Source organism: Solea solea, chromosome 10 (assembly GCF_958295425.1).
Source record: "Solea solea chromosome 10, fSolSol10.1, whole genome shotgun sequence".
In the NCBI taxonomy this organism is placed as follows: domain Eukaryota; kingdom Metazoa; phylum Chordata; class Actinopteri; order Pleuronectiformes; family Soleidae; genus Solea; species Solea solea.
This window is the reverse complement of record NC_081143.1, coordinates 5,958,925-5,978,683: the sequence shown is the minus strand read 5'-3', so window position 1 is coordinate 5,978,683 and position 19,759 is coordinate 5,958,925. Positions and strand designations below refer to the sequence as shown.

At 38.2% G+C, this 19,759-nt stretch overlaps 2 protein-coding genes across 2 annotated transcripts; both read left to right on the top strand.

Annotated features, from left to right (window-relative positions):
- Positions 1 to 4,954: 4,954 nt before the first annotated feature.
- Positions 4,955 to 9,425, top strand: LOC131467196 (ATP synthase membrane subunit K, mitochondrial-like). Its single transcript, XM_058640968.1, has 4 exons — positions 4,955 to 5,038; positions 5,142 to 5,222; positions 9,059 to 9,151; positions 9,230 to 9,425. The coding sequence occupies exons 2-4, from the start codon at positions 5,154 to 5,156 to the stop codon at positions 9,323 to 9,325; spliced, it is 258 nt and encodes an 85-aa protein (XP_058496951.1). The 5' UTR covers positions 4,955 to 5,038; positions 5,142 to 5,153; the 3' UTR covers positions 9,326 to 9,425.
- Positions 9,426 to 10,974: 1,549 nt separating this feature from the next.
- Positions 10,975 to 18,837, top strand: LOC131467210 (suppressor of cytokine signaling 1-like). The gene is made up of 4 exons (XM_058640989.1): positions 10,975 to 11,425; positions 15,003 to 15,448; positions 16,635 to 16,822; positions 18,109 to 18,837. Exons 2-4 carry the CDS (start codon positions 15,191 to 15,193, stop codon positions 18,431 to 18,433), a joined length of 771 nt encoding a protein of 256 aa, XP_058496972.1. The 5' UTR covers positions 10,975 to 11,425; positions 15,003 to 15,190; the 3' UTR covers positions 18,434 to 18,837.
- Positions 18,838 to 19,759: the final 922 nt, after the last annotated feature.

Below are 19,759 nucleotides of genomic sequence, written 5' to 3'. Positions count from 1 at the left end.
TCTCTCTTTCTGTGTGTGTCTACAGAGAGGTGAAACTCACTTATATAGATAGAACTCGCAATTTCCTTCTCAGAAAGTAGTTAAGATTATGGCAGAAAGTCGGTAGATTTGTCTTTTGTCACTAAGATGGCAAAACTTCTGTTTAGTCATTTGCTTTAAGATCACTTTGTGAAAGGTTGTTTGTTTCAGACTGTCCTCCAATGAAATAGGTCATATGCAGGAATTACGACCTATGTTTACGTTTTCAAAACCAGCGCCGCCTAGCGGTTGTATACATAACAGCAACCACTTCCGCCTTAGACGCGGTATCTAGTAGCTTCACTGATGTTGGCACCGGCAGTCGGCTCAGTGGCGAGAGCACTGCGCCGGAGCACGGTCGACAATGGTTCAATCCCTAACTATACCACCTTTTTCATTTTTACTACCTAACCCTGTCTTTTTTGCCCTAACCGTACCCTCAGTAACATCTGTGCATATTGGAGTTGGAAAAACGACCTATATGTACGTTTCAGTTGGAGGACAGGTTGGTTTGTTTTCTTTCTTTCTTTCTTTCTTTCTTTCTTTCTTTCTTTCTTTCTTTCTTTCTTTCTTTCTGTTTGTCTTTGTCAGTTTTCGGACAGAAAAGGCAAAACATTGTTGTTACAGAGGAGTGACTGTAATTAGCCACTCCAAAGGAGCCCTTAACAGTTTAAGGCCCCAGGCAATTTCCTGTTGCAACACCCCTGGTTGTCTGGACACTCATGCATTCCCTGTTCCTTTACCTTAAAACTTACTTCTGACGCAGAACTAAGTTTTGACAAATCAAACAACCCTTTGACATTTTTGAGGAACAAAAAATGTCCTCACATCAATTCATTGGAACCAAACTTTGTCCTCACAGCCACAGACCTGGTCTGGCACTGTCCTGTTGTCCTCTGGCCCACTGCAGTTTCTCTGTGACACATTAGTTGTTTTATTTGTTGCCACTGCCACAATTTTAAGACTGATTTACATTTTGTCTTCTTATCTTATCTTATCTTATCTTATCTCTTATCTTATTTCATGTTACAGCAGCTCGAGGAGTGTATTGATTCACTCTTTTCCTCTCCAACACAAACAAGTGACATGCACCTGATGTTGGATATTGCTGTAGCTGGATCAGGTATCAATAATAATTCAAATCAAGTCATACATGACGTGAGAGACAGCAAAGCCACATAGAGCATGTTTTAGCCATGTTTGTGTGTCGTTCTGGTTTGGTGACTTTCAAGGAGCTGCAACAGAAATGTTTGTTGTTTTTCTGATGGTCCATGACCTGGCTCAAAGGAAGGAGGACCAAATGCAGAGAGCACACATGACTCATGAGGAAAGCTCATAAATTAAAAATGCAGTTAGTTATCAGGCGTGTGCAAGGTGTATGGATGTGGGAAGAAGGCAGAAACTGACTGATAAGGGAATTATAGATGAAGCAAGCTACCTTAATGACTCGCGCATATTTGGCATTTTAAAGCTTGATGGTGTGACGTTGGGTTGCTATCGTAGCTTAGCAGAGCAGTTTCTGTCATGGTCGACTGTTGCCACAGACGCCACGGACTTCCTACGGACTAGAACACACTTGGCGTTTCATCAAACCATTTCAGGAAGGAGATTCCAGGGATTTGGGATCTCACTGAAACGGGAGGAAATATACAGCAGATGATGAACCCACAATGATGAAACTTACTAGCTGTTGTGTGCGCGATGTTTCGGAACAACTCGGCTTGTACAAGTTACGATTCTAAATAAAAGTACCTTTTACCTAAGTACCTAGTTTCCTGGTCAACTGGATAATCTTTAGTGTCTTGCCCAAGGACACATCTTCATGTAGACTAGCAGAACCGGGGAATTGACCCCACAACCTTCAAGTTGAAGGACAACTCGCTCTAATAACAGAATGGAAATCTTACTTAAGACAACATATTCAGCACACAGTATACTGTATTAGCCCGCTACTAAAAACATGCACAGAGAATCACAGGTTAACTGAGCTACTTGTATTTAAAACACTAAAATCCAGAACAGAAGCACAAGAGACATGCATGCAGGTACATGCAAGTTATAATTGGACAAACATTTGTAAAATGTCAGTCAACCACAGGGGAAATTTGAAGTATTTGTTTGTGGAGTGGAGCTGGTCTCATGGACAGGACGAAAATATCTTGACTGCAGGAATGAATTAGAGTGTGTGTGTTTTGACTTTTCCATCTTGTGCACAGATGAATAGGTTTTATGCAGAGTGGACGCTCTCCCTCGCCTTTCAATTGGGAGAAGTACCTCCACGAGTTAAATAAGATAAAGAGCTTTTAACTGCTGCAGACCTGCTGAGCAGCAATTTCCTTTGGTTCAAAGACTCGCTGAGCAATTTATAAGGTAGAGCATACTAATTACCAGATAGGGACTCCCAGTTTTCTCAAAATAGCCTCAGCGCTTCGTGCATGTGTTGGAAACTTTCCTTTGAGATTCTGGTCCGTGTTGATACCGTGCATCCCACACGATCTGCAGATTTGTCAGCCGCACAATCACGCTGCCAAAGCTGCTGCTCTACCACGTCCAAGCCATTTAGATGCGACGACTGGGGAGGCCAGCAAAACACGGAGAAGTCGTTATTTTTGCCTTGTGGCATAAAAGTGACGCACAGTCAGGATGAATGCGCAGAGACATTCCTATGATGATGCATTGTTTAGGGCCCAAGGTGCGCCAATTAACCTTCCTCGCACCATTGCACCGCCATCGCTCTGAACTGTTGACATGCAGGTTCGGTTTGGTTCATGGATTCATCTGCTGTGTATTTCCTCCGTCCTGAGAAGAGTGGAACAAGATGAGGCTGTCTGCCGATGCAGTCCGTCTGTCTGTCCGTTCACCTCTGACCTCACTCGTCAACTGGATGTTTTATATATATGTGTGTGTGTGTGTGTGTCTTTTGTACTCAAACATCTTGTTTGTTGTGTATGAAACCTTCCTCAAGTTTCTGCCCTTCTCCGCTGTGGAAATGCTTTGCAAAGCACTGCTCCTGCAGGATTGGTTGACTGTATTATTACACACAAATTATTATTGTTGGTGGTGATCTTGAAAGGGGATACTTGAGTAAAAGTACAAGTATCTTACCAGAAAATGACTGAAGAAGCCATGGTAGCTCAATGGTAGGGCGAGTTCAACTGGAAGGTTGTGGGTTCAATTCTTGGTTCTGTTAGTCTACATGTGTCCTTGAGCAAGACACTTAACTCCATGGTATGAGAGATGAGTGAATGGGCTCTATATAAATACAGACCATAATACCAACTCTTCTTCTTCTGATTTTATTTGGTAGTAATGAGTAACAAAGAGAGTTAGAGGACATGTAGTGGAGTAACAGAAGTTGCTATAAGTATAAATAACAAAGTAAAGTACTTAAAAAGTATTTATACTTTGTTACATGACAACCCTGCCTTTGACACTGTTTAAGTTGTTGATGTTATTTCTATTTAATGTTATTTGCTCTGTTTTTATTGTGGTTTATTGTTTGACTGTTTTGTATCTTATTGCCTCACATGAGCTTCTATGTCTTTTATTTATTGTGTACAGCACTTTGGTCCACTGTGGTTGTTTTAAAGTGATTTAGAAATGAAGTTGGACTGGATTGGATACTACGTTGCAAAGGTAAACAACAGAAATTATTTAATGTACTTCAAACTGCATTGTCACTTTTATGAGCTTTTAGAGCAAGTGTTAAACTGACCTGAGCCACAGGTCACACTCACCGTCTGCTCTCTGGCTCAGTAAGCTGCAGATTACAGGACTCATCACACTAACTGCATTTTTCTGCACTCACTGTCATAGAGACACGTTCAGAGAGGTGCAGCTGGCCTGAGCTAAGTTTACTCATAGGCCTTATTGTGAGTAAAGCGGCCATTAAAATGGACGGAGAACTGTATTAAAACACCATATAAAGTATTGATTGATTGATTGATTGATTGATTGATTGATTGATTGATTGATTGATTGATTGATTTCACAATCATGTTCTAGTTCTATAGCACTCGCACAAACCTTCAGCCAATTACAGGAATAACTGGTTTACTGAAGGCTAAAGAAGGAAAATGTTTGAAAATATTGAGATTAATAACCCCTTTTCTAAGGAATACATTTTGAGAAAATTTGTAATAAATACAAAACAAGCAATTAAAACATGGATGAAGGATGATGCCAGTGAAGCATTAAAACAATGTTAGCATTACGTCTTTAAAAATATAAAACATTCAAATATTGTGCAATTAGTGGACAATTTTCTTCTGAAACCAGACAAAGGAATCAAAGACAGACATGTAGGTCATTCCAACACTATGCACTTCTTCCCTGTCCTAATAATAATAATAACCATTATAATGATGATAATGATAAGAGTTTTTATGTATGTTAACCTCTTCAAAAATGACCGCAAAGCCAAAGAATAATAATAATAATAATAATAACGATAATGATAATAATGACAGAAGGGGACCAAAATAAACTAAAACAACTATACTATAACTATACATTATTGAAGCACATAGAATAAAATAAACAGAACATCCAGGACACCCTATACTATATTAACTGGCACTAAAAACATGTACAACATACCACATGTGTTTTTGGACAAAAAAAAGCAAAATATCAGTCACATCAATAACAATAGTAAAAATATTTAAAATGATAACAATACTTCCAGGTTCACCTTATTTTCATTCATGTAAAAACATATATATATATAACTCAGGACCAGCACAAATAAATAAACAATAAATTGATATGATGTATAAATTAATGGTGGTGGTGGTTTAAATAAACAAACATGCTCCGATAACACTGACTGATAAACTTTAATCTTGCGCTCTCTTGTGGCCATAAAGAGTAGTGACTGAACTGACGTTTAGATAACCACACACAGGCCCCGCCCACCACGCCGCAGCTCATTGGTCAGCACCACGAACGGCTACACGTGATTGGTCAGACACGACATTGTGTAAGTCGGTGTCCCTCGTCCTCCTCGTTGTGTGGAACAGTAAGTAAATATGATGCCGCTGCGGTGAAAATGTCCACTTTAATGTTTTTTTAATGACAGGTTACAAACAATGTAACGTGTTGTGACGTTTGGATTCCAACAGTTTGCTGCAGAAATGCCCACGTCTCCCGTGAAGACGCGGATCCCCCTCACGAGCTTCGGTCATCTCATAACAGAGGTGAAGGTGAGAAGCGTTCATCTCCATTTATAGACACTTCCATCCATTTTAACAAATAAATCATATTACATTTATTTTGGAATTCAACCAATTGAACTGTTGTATTATATGAAATATGAAATTATATGAAATAAAAATAAAACCAGACACATATATATATTATAAATCTATACATTGTAGATGTCTAAGATCAGCCTTAGAGAAACCCATATTGTTAGAAGCCAATTAAATAATTTTCACCTATTAATTTAACTCACATTACAGAAGTACATAAACATATTGAATACAGTCAGGAAACTATTATTCATATTTCAAGTCATATATACAATAAACTAAGTAATTATGGCCATGCATTGTACATCATATAAAGCCTATATTTCAGGCTTATGATGTGTGAATTTCTCACATAGGTGGGTAAGTTTTCAAGGGACATTAATTATGCCCAAACATATGCAGTTATTATTCTGTCCACTTGGGGGCAGCAGTAGCAAGCTGGAAACCCCAATGAAATACAATCTTGAGAGACTGACTGAAGACCCTGGATGGATGCACATACAGTGAGTTTGACCATGATGTCAATCATATTCCATGACTGGGTTAGTCTCAATCTCAAATCACCTGAGATCTAATCCAGTGTGTTCATGAGACGGCTGCTCACGTGAAAACAATTAAACTAGCTTTCAAATCAATATTCATGATGACATTTCATAGAATTTCAAAGTAAAGGTGTTTGTCATGATATGGAATGATACAGCCGACAATAAAAAAAATACATTCATGTTACAAAATTACATAAAAAAATTAAGTAAATAATAACGTGAATGCATTGCAATATAGCCGGAGGGAATCCTTTTAGATGAATTATGGTCTCATTCTATACAAATCTTATTCTACAGGCTCACAGATCTGCACAGATATCACTCAGTTATCATTTTAAATATGTTTTTCCAATGAAAATGAGCTTAAAGGTTTAAAAATAACCATTCCCTCTGATATTGCAATCACAATTCCTGTCAAAATAATCACAATCACATATTTATTCAATTTCGTTCATAAAACAAGCTCCATATAATTTAACATTAAATTCAATAAATGTAAAAGCTTGATATATGACCTAATGTCACTGTTTATGACAGTAGCTTACATTGATATTTAGTATTATATTCTGTCTATAATCTATAAATAAGGTCCGGGGCCGAGGTCATGATAGTTGATGAAAACAATAACTGTGTGCTTATAAAACTAAAATAATGAAAATGTGCTTCGTTTTCCTCTTTGTAAATGTATTTCATACTAATCATTGTGAGTTCCTATGAAGTGTATTTATTTTTTTCACTGTCGTCAAAGTTGGTAAACCCGATAATCACTTTCCCTTTATATTTTTTCACGCCCTGTAAACTTCTGAGGGGAATTCATGCTTCACAGGAGTGTTATTTTTGGTTTTACAAAAGAAAAAGGTGTTAAGGGGGAAAGTTGTTTTGACACTCGTACATCTGGTTAACCACCTGACCTCTTTTCAGAAAAAAAAGTTCAAAAAGGAATAATAAAGAGCCTGAGAAAACCGAGAGCTCACCCATGACGTGAAATTTTAAACCACACCACTTTGCTGAAGAGCACACAGCACTTCAAACCGCACATCCACCCTGATTCAGTCAAAATGAAAGAAAACATAAGGAGGGCTGGGTGTTTTCCAGCATCTCCGGCAGCTGATGAAGATGAATTCTCCTTAAAAGAGCTGCAGCTGCTACGCTTTATTAAACATGGACAAAATGCAAGTGCTTGAAACTTGTACTCTCTTGTACGGCCACGGGGGCAGCTCTGAATTTATAACATCAGTTATCAAATTTTATTTATTCTTTTTAAAGTGAAGCTCAGGAAGAAGTAGCCGTTAGCCACCAGGGGGCGACTCTGCTGGTTACAAAAAGGACTCCATTTGAATGGCAGTCTATGGGAAAATGAGCCTATACTTCCTCACTTGATTGACTGAGGGTTTAATGTCTCCTCAACAGCACAAGGTGTCACAGAGAGAGTGGTTCTCAAACTTTTTAGACCCATTTTCTACCACCTGGGAAAATACTGAGCTCTCAAAGCAACATGATTAACACCAGCGTTGAAATACAGTGGTGTAAAGAGACCAATCAAAGTTTTATTCAATATAAGATCCTTCACTCTCTCGTCATCCTCCTCTTCCTCACATTCACACACTGGTGTAGTGAAATTAGATCAGGTGACTCTAATTATTGTTTTATATTTTATTTATTTGTTATTTGAATTTATTATTCATCTTTGTTTATCAGGGACAACGCAGTGAGACATAGTGGACATGAAGTGCCCATAATAGAGTATATAGCGACTTTAGCTACTTTATAACTTCACATGTACAGTAAAAATCACAATAAAGTAATAAACCTATGGAATCGTGAATCTCGAGGCTTTACAATGCAAGTTCCTTTTTTCACAATAAGAATACTGCATCCGTTTGTATGGAATTAGATTTGTGCCAAAAGACACTAACAGAAACAGGAATTTGAGAGAACATATTTCGAAATTAGTTTTATGTTCTCTCAAATTCCTATTTTTGTTTGTTTCTTTTGGTACAAATCTAATTCCATATGTTTGGACCATAAGGCTTTACGATACATATGATTCGATACGATACGATATCAGTTTTCATCAGTTTTCGTTTTGACTTTGCAGTTTGGTGTTGAGTTTCACCAGTGGGTGATGTCTCATGCTTGGTCAGAATGAATCAGGATCAACACTTGAAATTGTTTTCCAGACTAACAGATTAAGATCATTATTACATTGTTACAATTAGTGTAGCACAAAGACTACGACAATCTGACAATCTGACAATCTGATTGGTCAAACTAGTTTGAGCCGAGCAAACCCAGGCTGAGCTTAACTTTAATTCATTAAGTATGAAACGTTTAAAAAAGAAAATGAAAAAGGGTATTTCCACAAAATCTATATCTGACTTACAACTTCATGATACATACAGAGTTATATTAAATGATGACTTTATCACACACTACTGCTTAAATAAGCTATAATAGCATCACGTCAGTCGCCCTCTGCTGCCACCCACTGGCTTTATCTTATGTTAATGTCTCAGGACTACAGCACCTTCACTGTTTTTAAGCCTGGGTTATATGCGTGACATTAAAATGGCACAAGCTTTGTTCATAAATGATCTTACAGACTTTCAGCCACAGTCATAAGGAAGTCAAATTGTTTATCAGCACTTCCCAGCTTTGCATAGATTTCTGTGCATGTAGCAGTGGGAGGATGCAGATACAGCATATTACTGTATGCATTCAAGTAAAAACAGCTTTTGATCACACTTTGAAGAGTTTGAGGAGAATGAAATCCAGAAAGTCAGGATGATTAGCCTGAGTTCAGCCCGATGAATAGTTCGTTTGAGTCTGATTCAGATGTTGAAAATGTCTCGTCAAAGCCAGTCAGCAAACGGCCTGTTTCAACATGCAGAAGTATCTGACTTCTGTTTTGTTTCTTTGGCCTCAGCTGTCACTGACATTGTTTCCTGTCACAAATTTTAAGAAGTCACAAAGACGGAGCGCAGCAGACCCGTGTGCAAACTCTAATTATACTGCGTGTTCCCGTAAATTGCATGGTTTCACATTCATTTTTACGTGATAGCCTGTTGTGTATGACTGTCACATTTGACATGGACATGGACAGGGTTAGGGTTCAGGGTGTGGTGTTGTTGTAAATTGTTTTCCTTTCATTTCATTGACTTGTTTTACATTGATCGTGCATGCGGTCAATGTAAATGTGACTTATAGATTAAGTTGACTGCGCTTCCTGTCATTGTGTTGCAGAGGCAGCTGTTTGGCATTGAGGCCCCGGCTAATGTAGAGCTGACTGGTCGGAGGAAATACTTTAATAGCTTCACTCTGCAGGGGCGTCGGAATGTACGTAAAGAAAATGCACATAATACACTTTGTTAAATGCGAACTCTCCCCACATATGACGTCTCTGCTCTCTTGCAGTGTGTCCTGGCTACTTATGGAGTCTTGGTCGTAGCGGCGGCTGCCTACATGATGCACAGACACACCAAAAAAGAAGCGCCCAGCTCCGCAGCTTGACACGCCGCTGCTTTTATTTATTCGCAGAAGGGAACTCTGAATGTGACACAAAGTGGACACTGTGTCTGATAGATAAATAAATGTTTGTTCCACAAGGCCATCCATTGTCTATGTCCTTCACTCTCTGAAAGAATGAGGAAGGAGCTGGTGATAGTGTCAGGTGATATGGGCGAGAACCATTTTCATCTGAAAGACACTAACGAGGCACATTAAACTGATTCAAATGAAATAAAAACTGCAGTCATTTTCCAGTTTAACCTGCTCACGCGGCACGGATCTGTCGGGAAATTGCCGTGGGAATAATATACAACAGTGAACTTTGAACTGTGACAGATTTCCAAATTTTACAAATTCAGTCTGCTCATGTGTGTTTACAAAGTTGGGAAAAAAATAATGATTTCAACAGATTGTGCTTTAAAAAGGATTTAAGACACTCTGTATTGCACATTCTTATAGCCTCTCTATATATATGATGGAAAAAAGCAGCCGAAATGCTCTGAGTTCTTAGATTTAACTTTACTTTAGTCTTTGGACTAAAAACCCCTACACACATGGAAAGAGTATGACAACTTTGGGATTCAAACCTAGAACCTTCTTGCTGCGAGGCACCATTTCTAACAACCACACCAACATCTTAATTTAAACCAAGGAAAGAAAGAATCACTCAAGACATAAAAGTATTTATACGTCCGTAAAACCATGAACAAGTAAAGTTAATGGGTGTAGTAAACGTCTGGAAAAGCTTCAGAAGAATCTGAACTCCGATGCTGTCGTTTTGGACCATTTATGAACGTATGAAGCTGTGAACAACACATTTGTGCTGAGTCAAATATTGTTCTCCCTAAAAAGAAGAAACAAACCAGCCAAACATGACTCAGCTAAAATGCTTCTGCTCATTGTTATTTATATTTTTACAGACTGTGCATAGTGAAACATGTCATATATAGGATTTCTGGATTGTTATCTGTCTGATATCTGATCCGGTGATTTAGACCAGAATCAGATCTTTACTGACCGATACCGGTTCCCATCCCTAATTCATGGTTTGGCCAGCGCCATGTTAACACTAATATTTCCTATGACATGTGCTGTTGACCTCTTGACATTTATTTCAATAATTCTACCTGGATAAATAAAGGAAGGTTAAATAAAAAAATAAAAATGTTTCCATGTATTTGACCATTAAATCCTCAGGAATATTAATCTCGTGAGAATCAGGCTCATTTTCCCTCTATAAGACACTTTGTCAAACCACTGATGGAAGCAGAATGGAGGAGAAAGTGCTTACATTACTATAGTCATCTGGTTCCATTGTATAGTCGAGTTTACAACATTTGTGTGACGTGACGTGTAACTCTTAAAACACAGGGGTGCCAAACTTGTGGCCTGCGGGTCACAGGCAGCCCCCTAGTACATATCCTTTGGCCCTATACTTACTTTAAAGTTGGCCTGTGAACAATAGTCATAATAATAATAATAATAATAATACATTAGGTTACATTTATGATTTTATTAAATAGTTTTAAATTCTAACATTTATTATATTAGTTGATTTCTGCGTGTTTTTGTTCATCATCATGTTCTCTGTGTATGAAAAACAAAGACTTTTACTTTGAAAGCGTGTGCAGGGGTCATCCTGAATATTTTTCAATGCAACATTTTCATTGAGAGGCTTTAACAATTACATTAGCTTTCAATTGTTAGTCTGTAAAAAACTGTTGTTTGAAGCCTGCATTGTACAACTGTAAAACACTGGTCCTCACAAAGATAGAAACACAGCACACACACTGCTGGCAGATCACGTGATTTCACAGAATCGGTGCTGGAGTAAAAAGAAAGTAAAACTAAAGCCCAGCTGAGAGCAGCTCACACGCGCGCGCGCACACACACTCAAACCTCAGACACGCGCACTTATCTCTACACTATCACTACCCACGATCTTTTCCTTTTTTGTTGCCCTTCTTCTCAACAAATGAACGGACCCGCTGACTCCGCCCCCTGCGGTGGAGACAAAGTGAAAGTAAAGAGAAGCTTCTGCTCTGGACGAGCTGTCGCTTGACTGCAAATTCAGATCAACCACAGACTCTGACACAGTTGCAAGTAAGTCCGCTTTATTTCACCTGCGTTACTGCACATGTTACAGTTATGTTGAAATAGTGTGTGTGTGATAAAAACCTCGTTGTTTTATTTCAATGTCAGGTTTATTCACATTCCGATTATTTGTTATGAACATGTTAATACAGTAAGTGATTCGTTTATTATAGCCGTGACTCAACTGAGAACCACTGCTCATTTGTAATAACCACATAAAAGAAAAGAACAGTTTTACACCATATAATAAATACAAAAAACAAACAATAATGTGTACAATAAATACAGAGACATACATGGCTACATCCACGATATTGTATTATAAACAATAGATTATACAATGAGGGGGAAACGAGAGATCATCATTGTTATTATTATTATTATCATTACAATTGTTTCCAGTTTACATTCTTTATGTAGTTTATTTGTTTAGTGAAAGATAAAGATGTGTTTATTTCACATTATCACGTATTACACATGTAGTGTATTCTTTTGCTTTGTCTGTTGTTTTTGTTTAACTTAACACTTTCTTTAAATGTTCTATGATCAAGAAGTTTATATTATTATTTGTCACTTTTTTGGCCCTCAGTGTTTGAATATTCAATATAAAAAATTTTTTGGCATCGTTTTCTTTCAAATACAGTGACACTTTATTGATACAAGTGATGACGACAAATCAGCATATATCAGAGGCGACCGGCTGCATTTGTTATAATTACATTACATGTCATTTAGCATCCAAAGCGACTTACAAGGACATTGTGTACAACATGCCAGGGGTGGCGTTGAACATCTTAACCACTGAGCCACCCCCACCCTATAGTAATTGCAAAAGCAGTGCGAAAGAGTATTTACACAACACACGGAAAACTGCTCTCAGTTTATCACAGACCTTTATCTTCACTAAAGTATTAAAGCCTAAGGGTCAACGTTACAAGCGAAGGCAACATTTTTACAGTCACTCCTCACTGTTATGAGCGACAACAGAAGGGATGGAAACCAAAAAGTCTTTTTCCTCAAGTGTGAGACAATGAAAGAAGGCAGTTTGTCTGAAATCACTTTGAACTAAAACACTTTATTATGTTAAAAATGTAGAAAGTGCTTTACAAGAGAAACAGCGAAGAGAAAGTCTTTGTCGAACACTAAATACAACTTCTTTTATTATCTTTTTGTTAGAAAGTGAAAGTGTTCATTTGTCATAACTGTAATCTTACACTCACCCTTCCCAATGATATGATTTATGGTCATATGACCATAGACAAACACGCACACCCTATTGTAGGATAAGGGACATATTTCTTGTCATGTTTCAATGTCATGCTTTTATTTCATCCATTTTCTCCTTTTTTGCTTTTTCTGTTTGTTGATCATGTTCAACTTTATTTCTATTCTCTGCGTGTTGTTGCGATTCTTGCTGAAGTTACTGTGCAGCTGCAGTGATTCAATATTTGATATCATTTAGTCAAGATGAAGAAGGACATCATTGAAAGACTAATTGATATTAATGATAAACTTCAGTCTTAATTGGACGGCGGGTTTTGTTTTTGTTACTTTGTTGAGTTTAAATTGTGGCCGTGGACGCTTGTGAAGCATCAGATGGACACATCTGGAGACTGAACTGGTGAATAATGTGTTGCATTTAGAGTCAGTGACTCATTATGTGACTTAGACCTGTGAATAAGTCAAGCGGTCAAGTGTAACTAAACGCTGACACCACTTTTTCCAGGCGCAAAACCAGTGTAGAGCTGAAACAATTACTCGATTAATCGATTACTAAACTATTTTGATCATCGATTCATGGATTTGAAGCTTTTTTCATGATTAAAACAAGAGTTCTGATTGTTTCAGCTTCTTAAATGTGAATAAATTCTTCATTTCTTTGCTCCATATAACAAAGAAATCATTCAAACTAATTTATTTTGGTTGGTGGCCAAAACAAGACATCACGATTACTTGATTAGTCATGAAAATAATCGGCAGATTATCGATTATGAAAAGAATCGATAGTTGCAGTTCTAAACGTGTGTGTGTCTAGTTAATGTTATTAATTTTTAATCTACAAATATTAATCTACACAGTTTAGTGTTAAGTATTAAAATTATACATCGACGTATCCACTACTTCTAGGACTGAACAGTTAATCGACATTTTATATAAATCGCACCACAGCCTGCTGCAATTTTCAAACCGCAGCCAAAATATCATTTTAGATGAATTATTGTCTTGATTTATACACATGTTATTCTGCAGAGTCACAGATCTGCACAAATACCACACAGTCATCATTTTAAACATGTTTTTACAATGAATGCCCCCCCCCCCCCTCTGATATCGCAAATCATATCGCAGTTGCAATGCCCGATCAAAATAACCGCAATTTGATATTTATTCAAAATCTTTCAGCCCTAAATTCTGCCGCTCTGGTCAAACATGAGCTGCTGCATTCAAACGTTGCCGTCGCCACTGGTTCTCGCTTTCATCGCCTTCGACCCTTGACCAACCAGTGCAAGGCTTGCTGTCCCGGACTCCTCCCCTTTGTATGTAGCTATGACTTTGTCCACACCCCGTGTTCTGCCTCCGACTCTCCCTCACTCCACCCTCTGGGGGTTTAGTTACCCTTAATACTGATGTAGGTGCATTTCTGTGAGAGGAACAATCTAAACAAAGTAACCAAAGAATCTAAATCCAGTAAAAATATTAAAAGAAGTATGATAAGGAAATATAATGAACCGTGTGACGACAGGTTAAAAACATGTAATACTTAGGATTGCTTCTTCTTCTGCTCCCTTTCAAGCAGAATGTGGACATTTTGTGTTATTTCAAATTGCTCTTTCTATTTTGTCCATGAATGAATGAATGGGATAAATAAACTAAATTAGGGATGGGAATCAGTATCGATCAGGTCTTAATCACTGGATCGGAAATCGGGCACGCTCCACTGTGCACGGACTGTGAAAATGTAAATAAAAATGTTTATTTCTTTATTTTGGGGAGAACAATATTTGTTACTCAGTTGTAGAATGATGTCTTTGAAATTACTGCATTGGAATAATATCCGTATCGGGAGATAGAAGTTTTTCATATCAGTATTGGACACAAAAAAAGTGATTTTGGGACATCCCTTAAATAAACTAATTATGGCGATGTAATCCACAGAACAGCTTCTCTGGAATAAACTGGCTGTTCCCTGTAACTCTCTTATCAACTGGCCATGACGTCACTCTGTTTCCTCATTGGTATCAGTTTTATTTAGAGAACCATAATAGACAAAGTCCCTGTTTATCCGCTCTCTGCTCAACATCCACAACAGTGACTGTAATTTACGCTCCAGTAACTTACTCATCCCAAAAGGCCACGCCTCCTTTGACCATCTCTCATTTCAGTGACTGGAAACCAGTTACAATAGAAACTAAAACTCAGCTCGTTCATATCCATTTCCTCCTTCAAAAACTGTTCGTCTATGTCGTCTTTGCTGCCTCTGGCCCAGGTCGTCATTGTGAATGAGAACCTACCTGGTTAAATAAAGGTTAAATAAATAAAAGATTATGTGGAGGGCAGGATGTTTGACTGTGTTTTCTCTGAACAGATTCAGCTCCTGCTTCCCCTCAGCGCTGTGTGGTCATGTTTGTCACCCGAGATTAAAACCTCAAACTGCTGTTAAAAAAAAAAAAAAAAAAAAAACCTGACATGGAGTCGCAGAGGAGACCGAGCAGCAGATGAAGAGGCAGGGAGACGAGTTGGCGATGGAGCATCTGCCACTAAAAAGTGAAGGGAATGGTGCAAGAGGCGTGGAAGAGGATTGTCCTTTGTAGGATGGTCAGAGACAATCTTGATCAAACAGCACAGCAGAGCCAAAATCAGAGCCAGGCGGGTGAGACGCAGGGGAGAGGTCAGCACGCTGAGGAACGCGCGGGCCCCGAACGCAGCACAGACAACGTCAATGCCGACAGCAAAGAGCCGACAGAGAGGCAGCTAGATTTTCTGCTCTGGAAGAAACTCAGATTAGAGCAAGAACCTGACACCTGGCACCAGGTCAGTATCAAGTGAACACAGCAGGATTTCATTTAGTCAAGTTGGAGCCATCGTATTTCATTTCTATTGTTAAGGTCGAATAACACAATTGTTCTAAAAGTACTGACGGAAGAATTTGAACTTCTAATATTCATCATTAGTCATTATTATTATTCATATATCATCAATAACGGTAATATTATTTTTAGCAGTAATTACCATTAGTACACCTACAGATGAACCACACACTTTATAAAATTAATGTGTTAAATGGCACAAAACGTGTCACAAACACTTCACAAACAGAACATCATGGCATTTTTTTTTTATCACATTAATGAACAAAGTTCAAAGTTTATTGGACAGTATTTTATAGAGTATTGTAAAAATTGTTCTTAATTTAAAGACAGAAAAGGTGAAATTAAAGAAATTGCTTATACAGTACTTAAATGGGGCACAGCCCATGGCCAAGTCTGAAATTCAGTTTCAGTTAGTTGTCGTTGTTTTTTAAACTCTAGTTCTTATTTTTATTTCAGTTAACGAAAATGTTTTTCCAGTTTTAGTTTTTGTTAATTTGTTAACTATAAGTAGGGATCGGTATCGGTATCGGTCAGTATCAGTCTGATACAGGTCAAAATCACTGGATAAAAATGTAAAATCTGATACAGTCCAATAATCCTATGTATCACATGCTTCACTATGCACAGACTGTAAAAATGTAAAAAAAAAAAACAACATTTGAGCTATTTCTTCTTTTTGGAGAGACCAACATTTGTTACACAGTTGGAGAATGAGGTCTTTGAAATGACAAATGTGTTGTTCACAGCTTCATACGTTCACAAACGGTCTACAATGACTGTATCGGTCTAATATCGGTATCGGTGGATACTGGAGTTTATGATATTGGAATCGGTATCGGACACAGAAACGGTTGCTTGCTTTGAACTCATTCAGTGGAATGCAGAGAACAAGCACTACATTGTCATGTTTGCCTCAGGTTGCGATTGTTTAAAGGTGTTGAGCCAAAGGTGTGACAAGAATAAAGAGCTCTATTGTCAGGACTGTGTTGTTTACTCAGTCACTGCAGTAAAAAGCCGCTGCATGCCTGAGCTATGATGCTTTCAGATTTTTCCCAAAAACAGAGATCGGACTCATGAACTGTGCACATGTTGACTCTCCTCCTCCTCTTTCACCTGTTCTTCTGTAGCTGGTGACCGCAGGTGACGCCGACCAGTTACCCACACACCTCCGTCCGTTCAGCAGTCCCGCCGAGTATGAACTGGTGAAGAGCACTTACCAGCAGCTCCAGCACAGCGGTTACTACTGGGGACCGATGAGCATGGAGGAGGCGCACAAAATACTCTCACAGACATTACTGGGCACCTTCCTCATCAGGTAACTCGCCGTGTTCATTTCACACGTGTGCCGTTGTCTCACCTGCACTAGAGCCAGACAATAACGATACTTCTCAGCGGATATTTCCTGGATCAATCAATGATGTTTCATATTTCTTTGACATTAAATATAATAAGTATTAATCACAGACACAAATAGGGTAACTGGAAAATAACAAACAAGGAAACAATATACAATATTTTACTCAGAATCTATTTTTTAATGATGTGACATTTATTTGTGATACTGCAATATCGACTTCCCCTTTCAGCCATATGGCCGAGCCCTAATCACTGCGACTACTGTTATGTTGTAAAGTCAACTCTTTGTGCCAGATGTTCTAAAGAGGGGGATTTCCACATTAATCTGGTTATAAAACAAGTCAATTGAATAAACCAAGTCTTTTAAAGTTGAACTATTTCAGTAACGTTGTGAACAGTGTTGTTTACTGAGTTCACTTACATGAGTTGGATTTGTTTGTTTTGTTTTACTTTCGTTTTAAAGAATAAGCACAAACGCAGACTCTACATGCTGCACTGTCTGTGCCTCCAGAGAGTTTCGTTGTCACGAGTTGATCTTTTTCATCAGTGAAACACTAAGGAAGAATTTCACGCTTTGATGATTTGATGTGAAATGTTTGAATACATCACTGCATACAATCACAACTGTTTATAAGAATGGAGATTGATGGATCTCAAAGTTACCAACTTCAGAGAATGTCCGGAACTCTCCAGAATTAACGTGTGTTTTTTAATCAGCATATTTTTTGGTTTTCACATAAAAACAAATGGAATGGAATCACAGAAAATGTTTAAAAAGTCTTGAAAAATCCAATTTTTTTAATACATAGATTTTGTAAAATTCGTCAAAACAGATACTGGTTCTCGTTACAGCATTGTTTCTCAGTAAAATAAATACAGATTTTAAATATTTTTTTATTAACTTTACCTTAAAACCAAATGAGAATATTTCAAATATGAACAAACTGAAAAAAACCCACAAACAAATATGTAAGTGCTGACCATTGAGTGTGTCATTAGGAGTTGGTAGACCATAATGCACAGAGCTAGACCAGCATATTATGGGATTTGTAATTATGAATGGTGTGTGTGCGCTATTTACCACCGGCCCATTAAAATAGACATTAACAATTATTTTGCGGGCTGGATATTATTGTATCTCAGGCCTTGACATGTCTGCTCTAGACAGCCTTAAAAAAACCTCTTACTTCTCTTTTTTTTTTACACTGTTAAAAATTGGGCACGATTCTTTCTTCTCTCTTGCAGAGACAGCTGCCAGCCCAATGTTTTCTTCACCCTGAGCTACCAAAGCGAGGACGGCCCGACCAGTGTCCGCGTCCAGCTCAACAACCTGCTCTTCAGCTTGCATGGCAGCCAAAAGAATTTCCCCTCATTCTTCACCCTTCTCACCTATTACACATCCTCATCCTGTAAGCTGACTGTGCCCTACCGCCGGCAGCGCCCGGAGAGCCTAAAGCAGGCGTGCAGGAGGGCGTTTGTTCGCACACATGGCGCAGAGGACATAAGCAACTCCCCTGGACTGAGCCTTCAAGTCAAAAACTATGTTTGCGCGTACCCGCATTGTATATAAAGGCACGAGTGGACAGAGCTGTATGTGGTACTATGTAAAGTTTAAAATATTGTTAAAAAAATGTTTATTTGCACATAATAAATGGACAGAGTGGTATAGTTTACAGTAAGTACGTGGCACGTGTGATTTTCCTTTTGTCTGTTTACACAGGATACAGTTTCGGCAAAGCCTGCGTTACTTTGTGAAATATACAGGAGGCTGAAAAAGCAACATGAATAACAGATGACGCGGCTCTTCAACAATTAAAGCTAAATGATGTCATTGTTTCTGAACACCCTCATCTGTACCCCCATTTGGCACAGCTTGAAAAATACTTTTTTGCCCCTCAGCTCTCGTTTGAGGAGTTTTATTTTAAAGGACTGTGGAAAAACCTGCAATTTGTGCCTCATCCAGGGAGAAGTCGATCTTCCTCGTCTGTTCCAGATTAGATATGATCATTGAAATTGGAACAGTACTTCACTGTTCTACTGTTTCAATGGCAGGTGGCGCCACCGCCACCTACAGAGTGTTGATAAATGAACAAGTAAAATACTTTTAAAGAAGGAAAATTAAGTTCATTCGAGTGACTTCTGGAACACCATCTTTTTTTTTAAAGAGGGAGCTTTTATTTTTATATTAGGGAAGCACTTAATAACAGTAATAATAGTAATAATCATTTTATTAAACCTTTATTTATCCAGGAAATATCCGTTGAGATTAATAACCTCTTTTTCAAGGACGTCCTGGCCAAAATAAGCAATAGCACATTGTGAATAAATCATGGATGATGCCAGTAAAATACAATTTCTTTTAATGAATGCATATATATGTATTGTTATTAGTTAATATTAATTAATTAATTGGCATTTGACATGTGTAAAATAGAGCATGTTACAGCAAAACATGTTAGAATGTTAGTTACGTTTCGGTCAGGTTGGTCCATTGTGGCGGCGCGCTCTGTCTGGATGTGGACTTAAACAACAGTCTCAGTTTGAGGAGAAAAGCACCTTTACATGTCATTTTTACAGGTTTCCAAAAAGCACAAGGCAACAAAAAACAAAAGAGGTCAAAAAGCTAAGGTAACTGATCTTAAATCGGGCAAGGACATTTACCGGTCAGCAGAGAAGACAAACTGGCAACAGACACAGGAAACATGCAGGCTAAATACACAGGTGAAACCCATAAGGGCAGCGCAGGTGATCACAGAGGGAAACTTTACAGGAAGCAGACACTGAAACGAGAGGCAATGGTAATTATTTCAAAATAAAACAGGAAACAGAACACAAGACTACTCGGGATGTTACACATACAATCGACAGTGCACCAGGGCGTTTAATGTCTGTTCCA

Coding starts and splice junctions, on each gene's coding strand:
- LOC131467196 (XM_058640968.1), top strand. CDS start 5,154: ATGCCCACGTCTCCCGTGAAGACGCGGATCCCCCTCACGAGCTTCGGT. Junction 5,223..9,058: donor ATCTCATAACAGAGGTGAAG/GTGAGAAGCGTT, acceptor ATTGTGTTGCAG/AGGCAGCTGTTTGGCATTGA. Junction 9,152..9,229: donor CTCTGCAGGGGCGTCGGAAT/GTACGTAAAGAA, acceptor GCTCTCTTGCAG/TGTGTCCTGGCTACTTATGG.
- LOC131467210 (XM_058640989.1), top strand. CDS start 15,191: ATGGTGCAAGAGGCGTGGAAGAGGATTGTCCTTTGTAGGATGGTCAGA. Junction 15,449..16,634: donor AACCTGACACCTGGCACCAG/GTCAGTATCAAG, acceptor GTTCTTCTGTAG/CTGGTGACCGCAGGTGACGC. Junction 16,823..18,108: donor CTGGGCACCTTCCTCATCAG/GTAACTCGCCGT, acceptor TCTCTCTTGCAG/AGACAGCTGCCAGCCCAATG.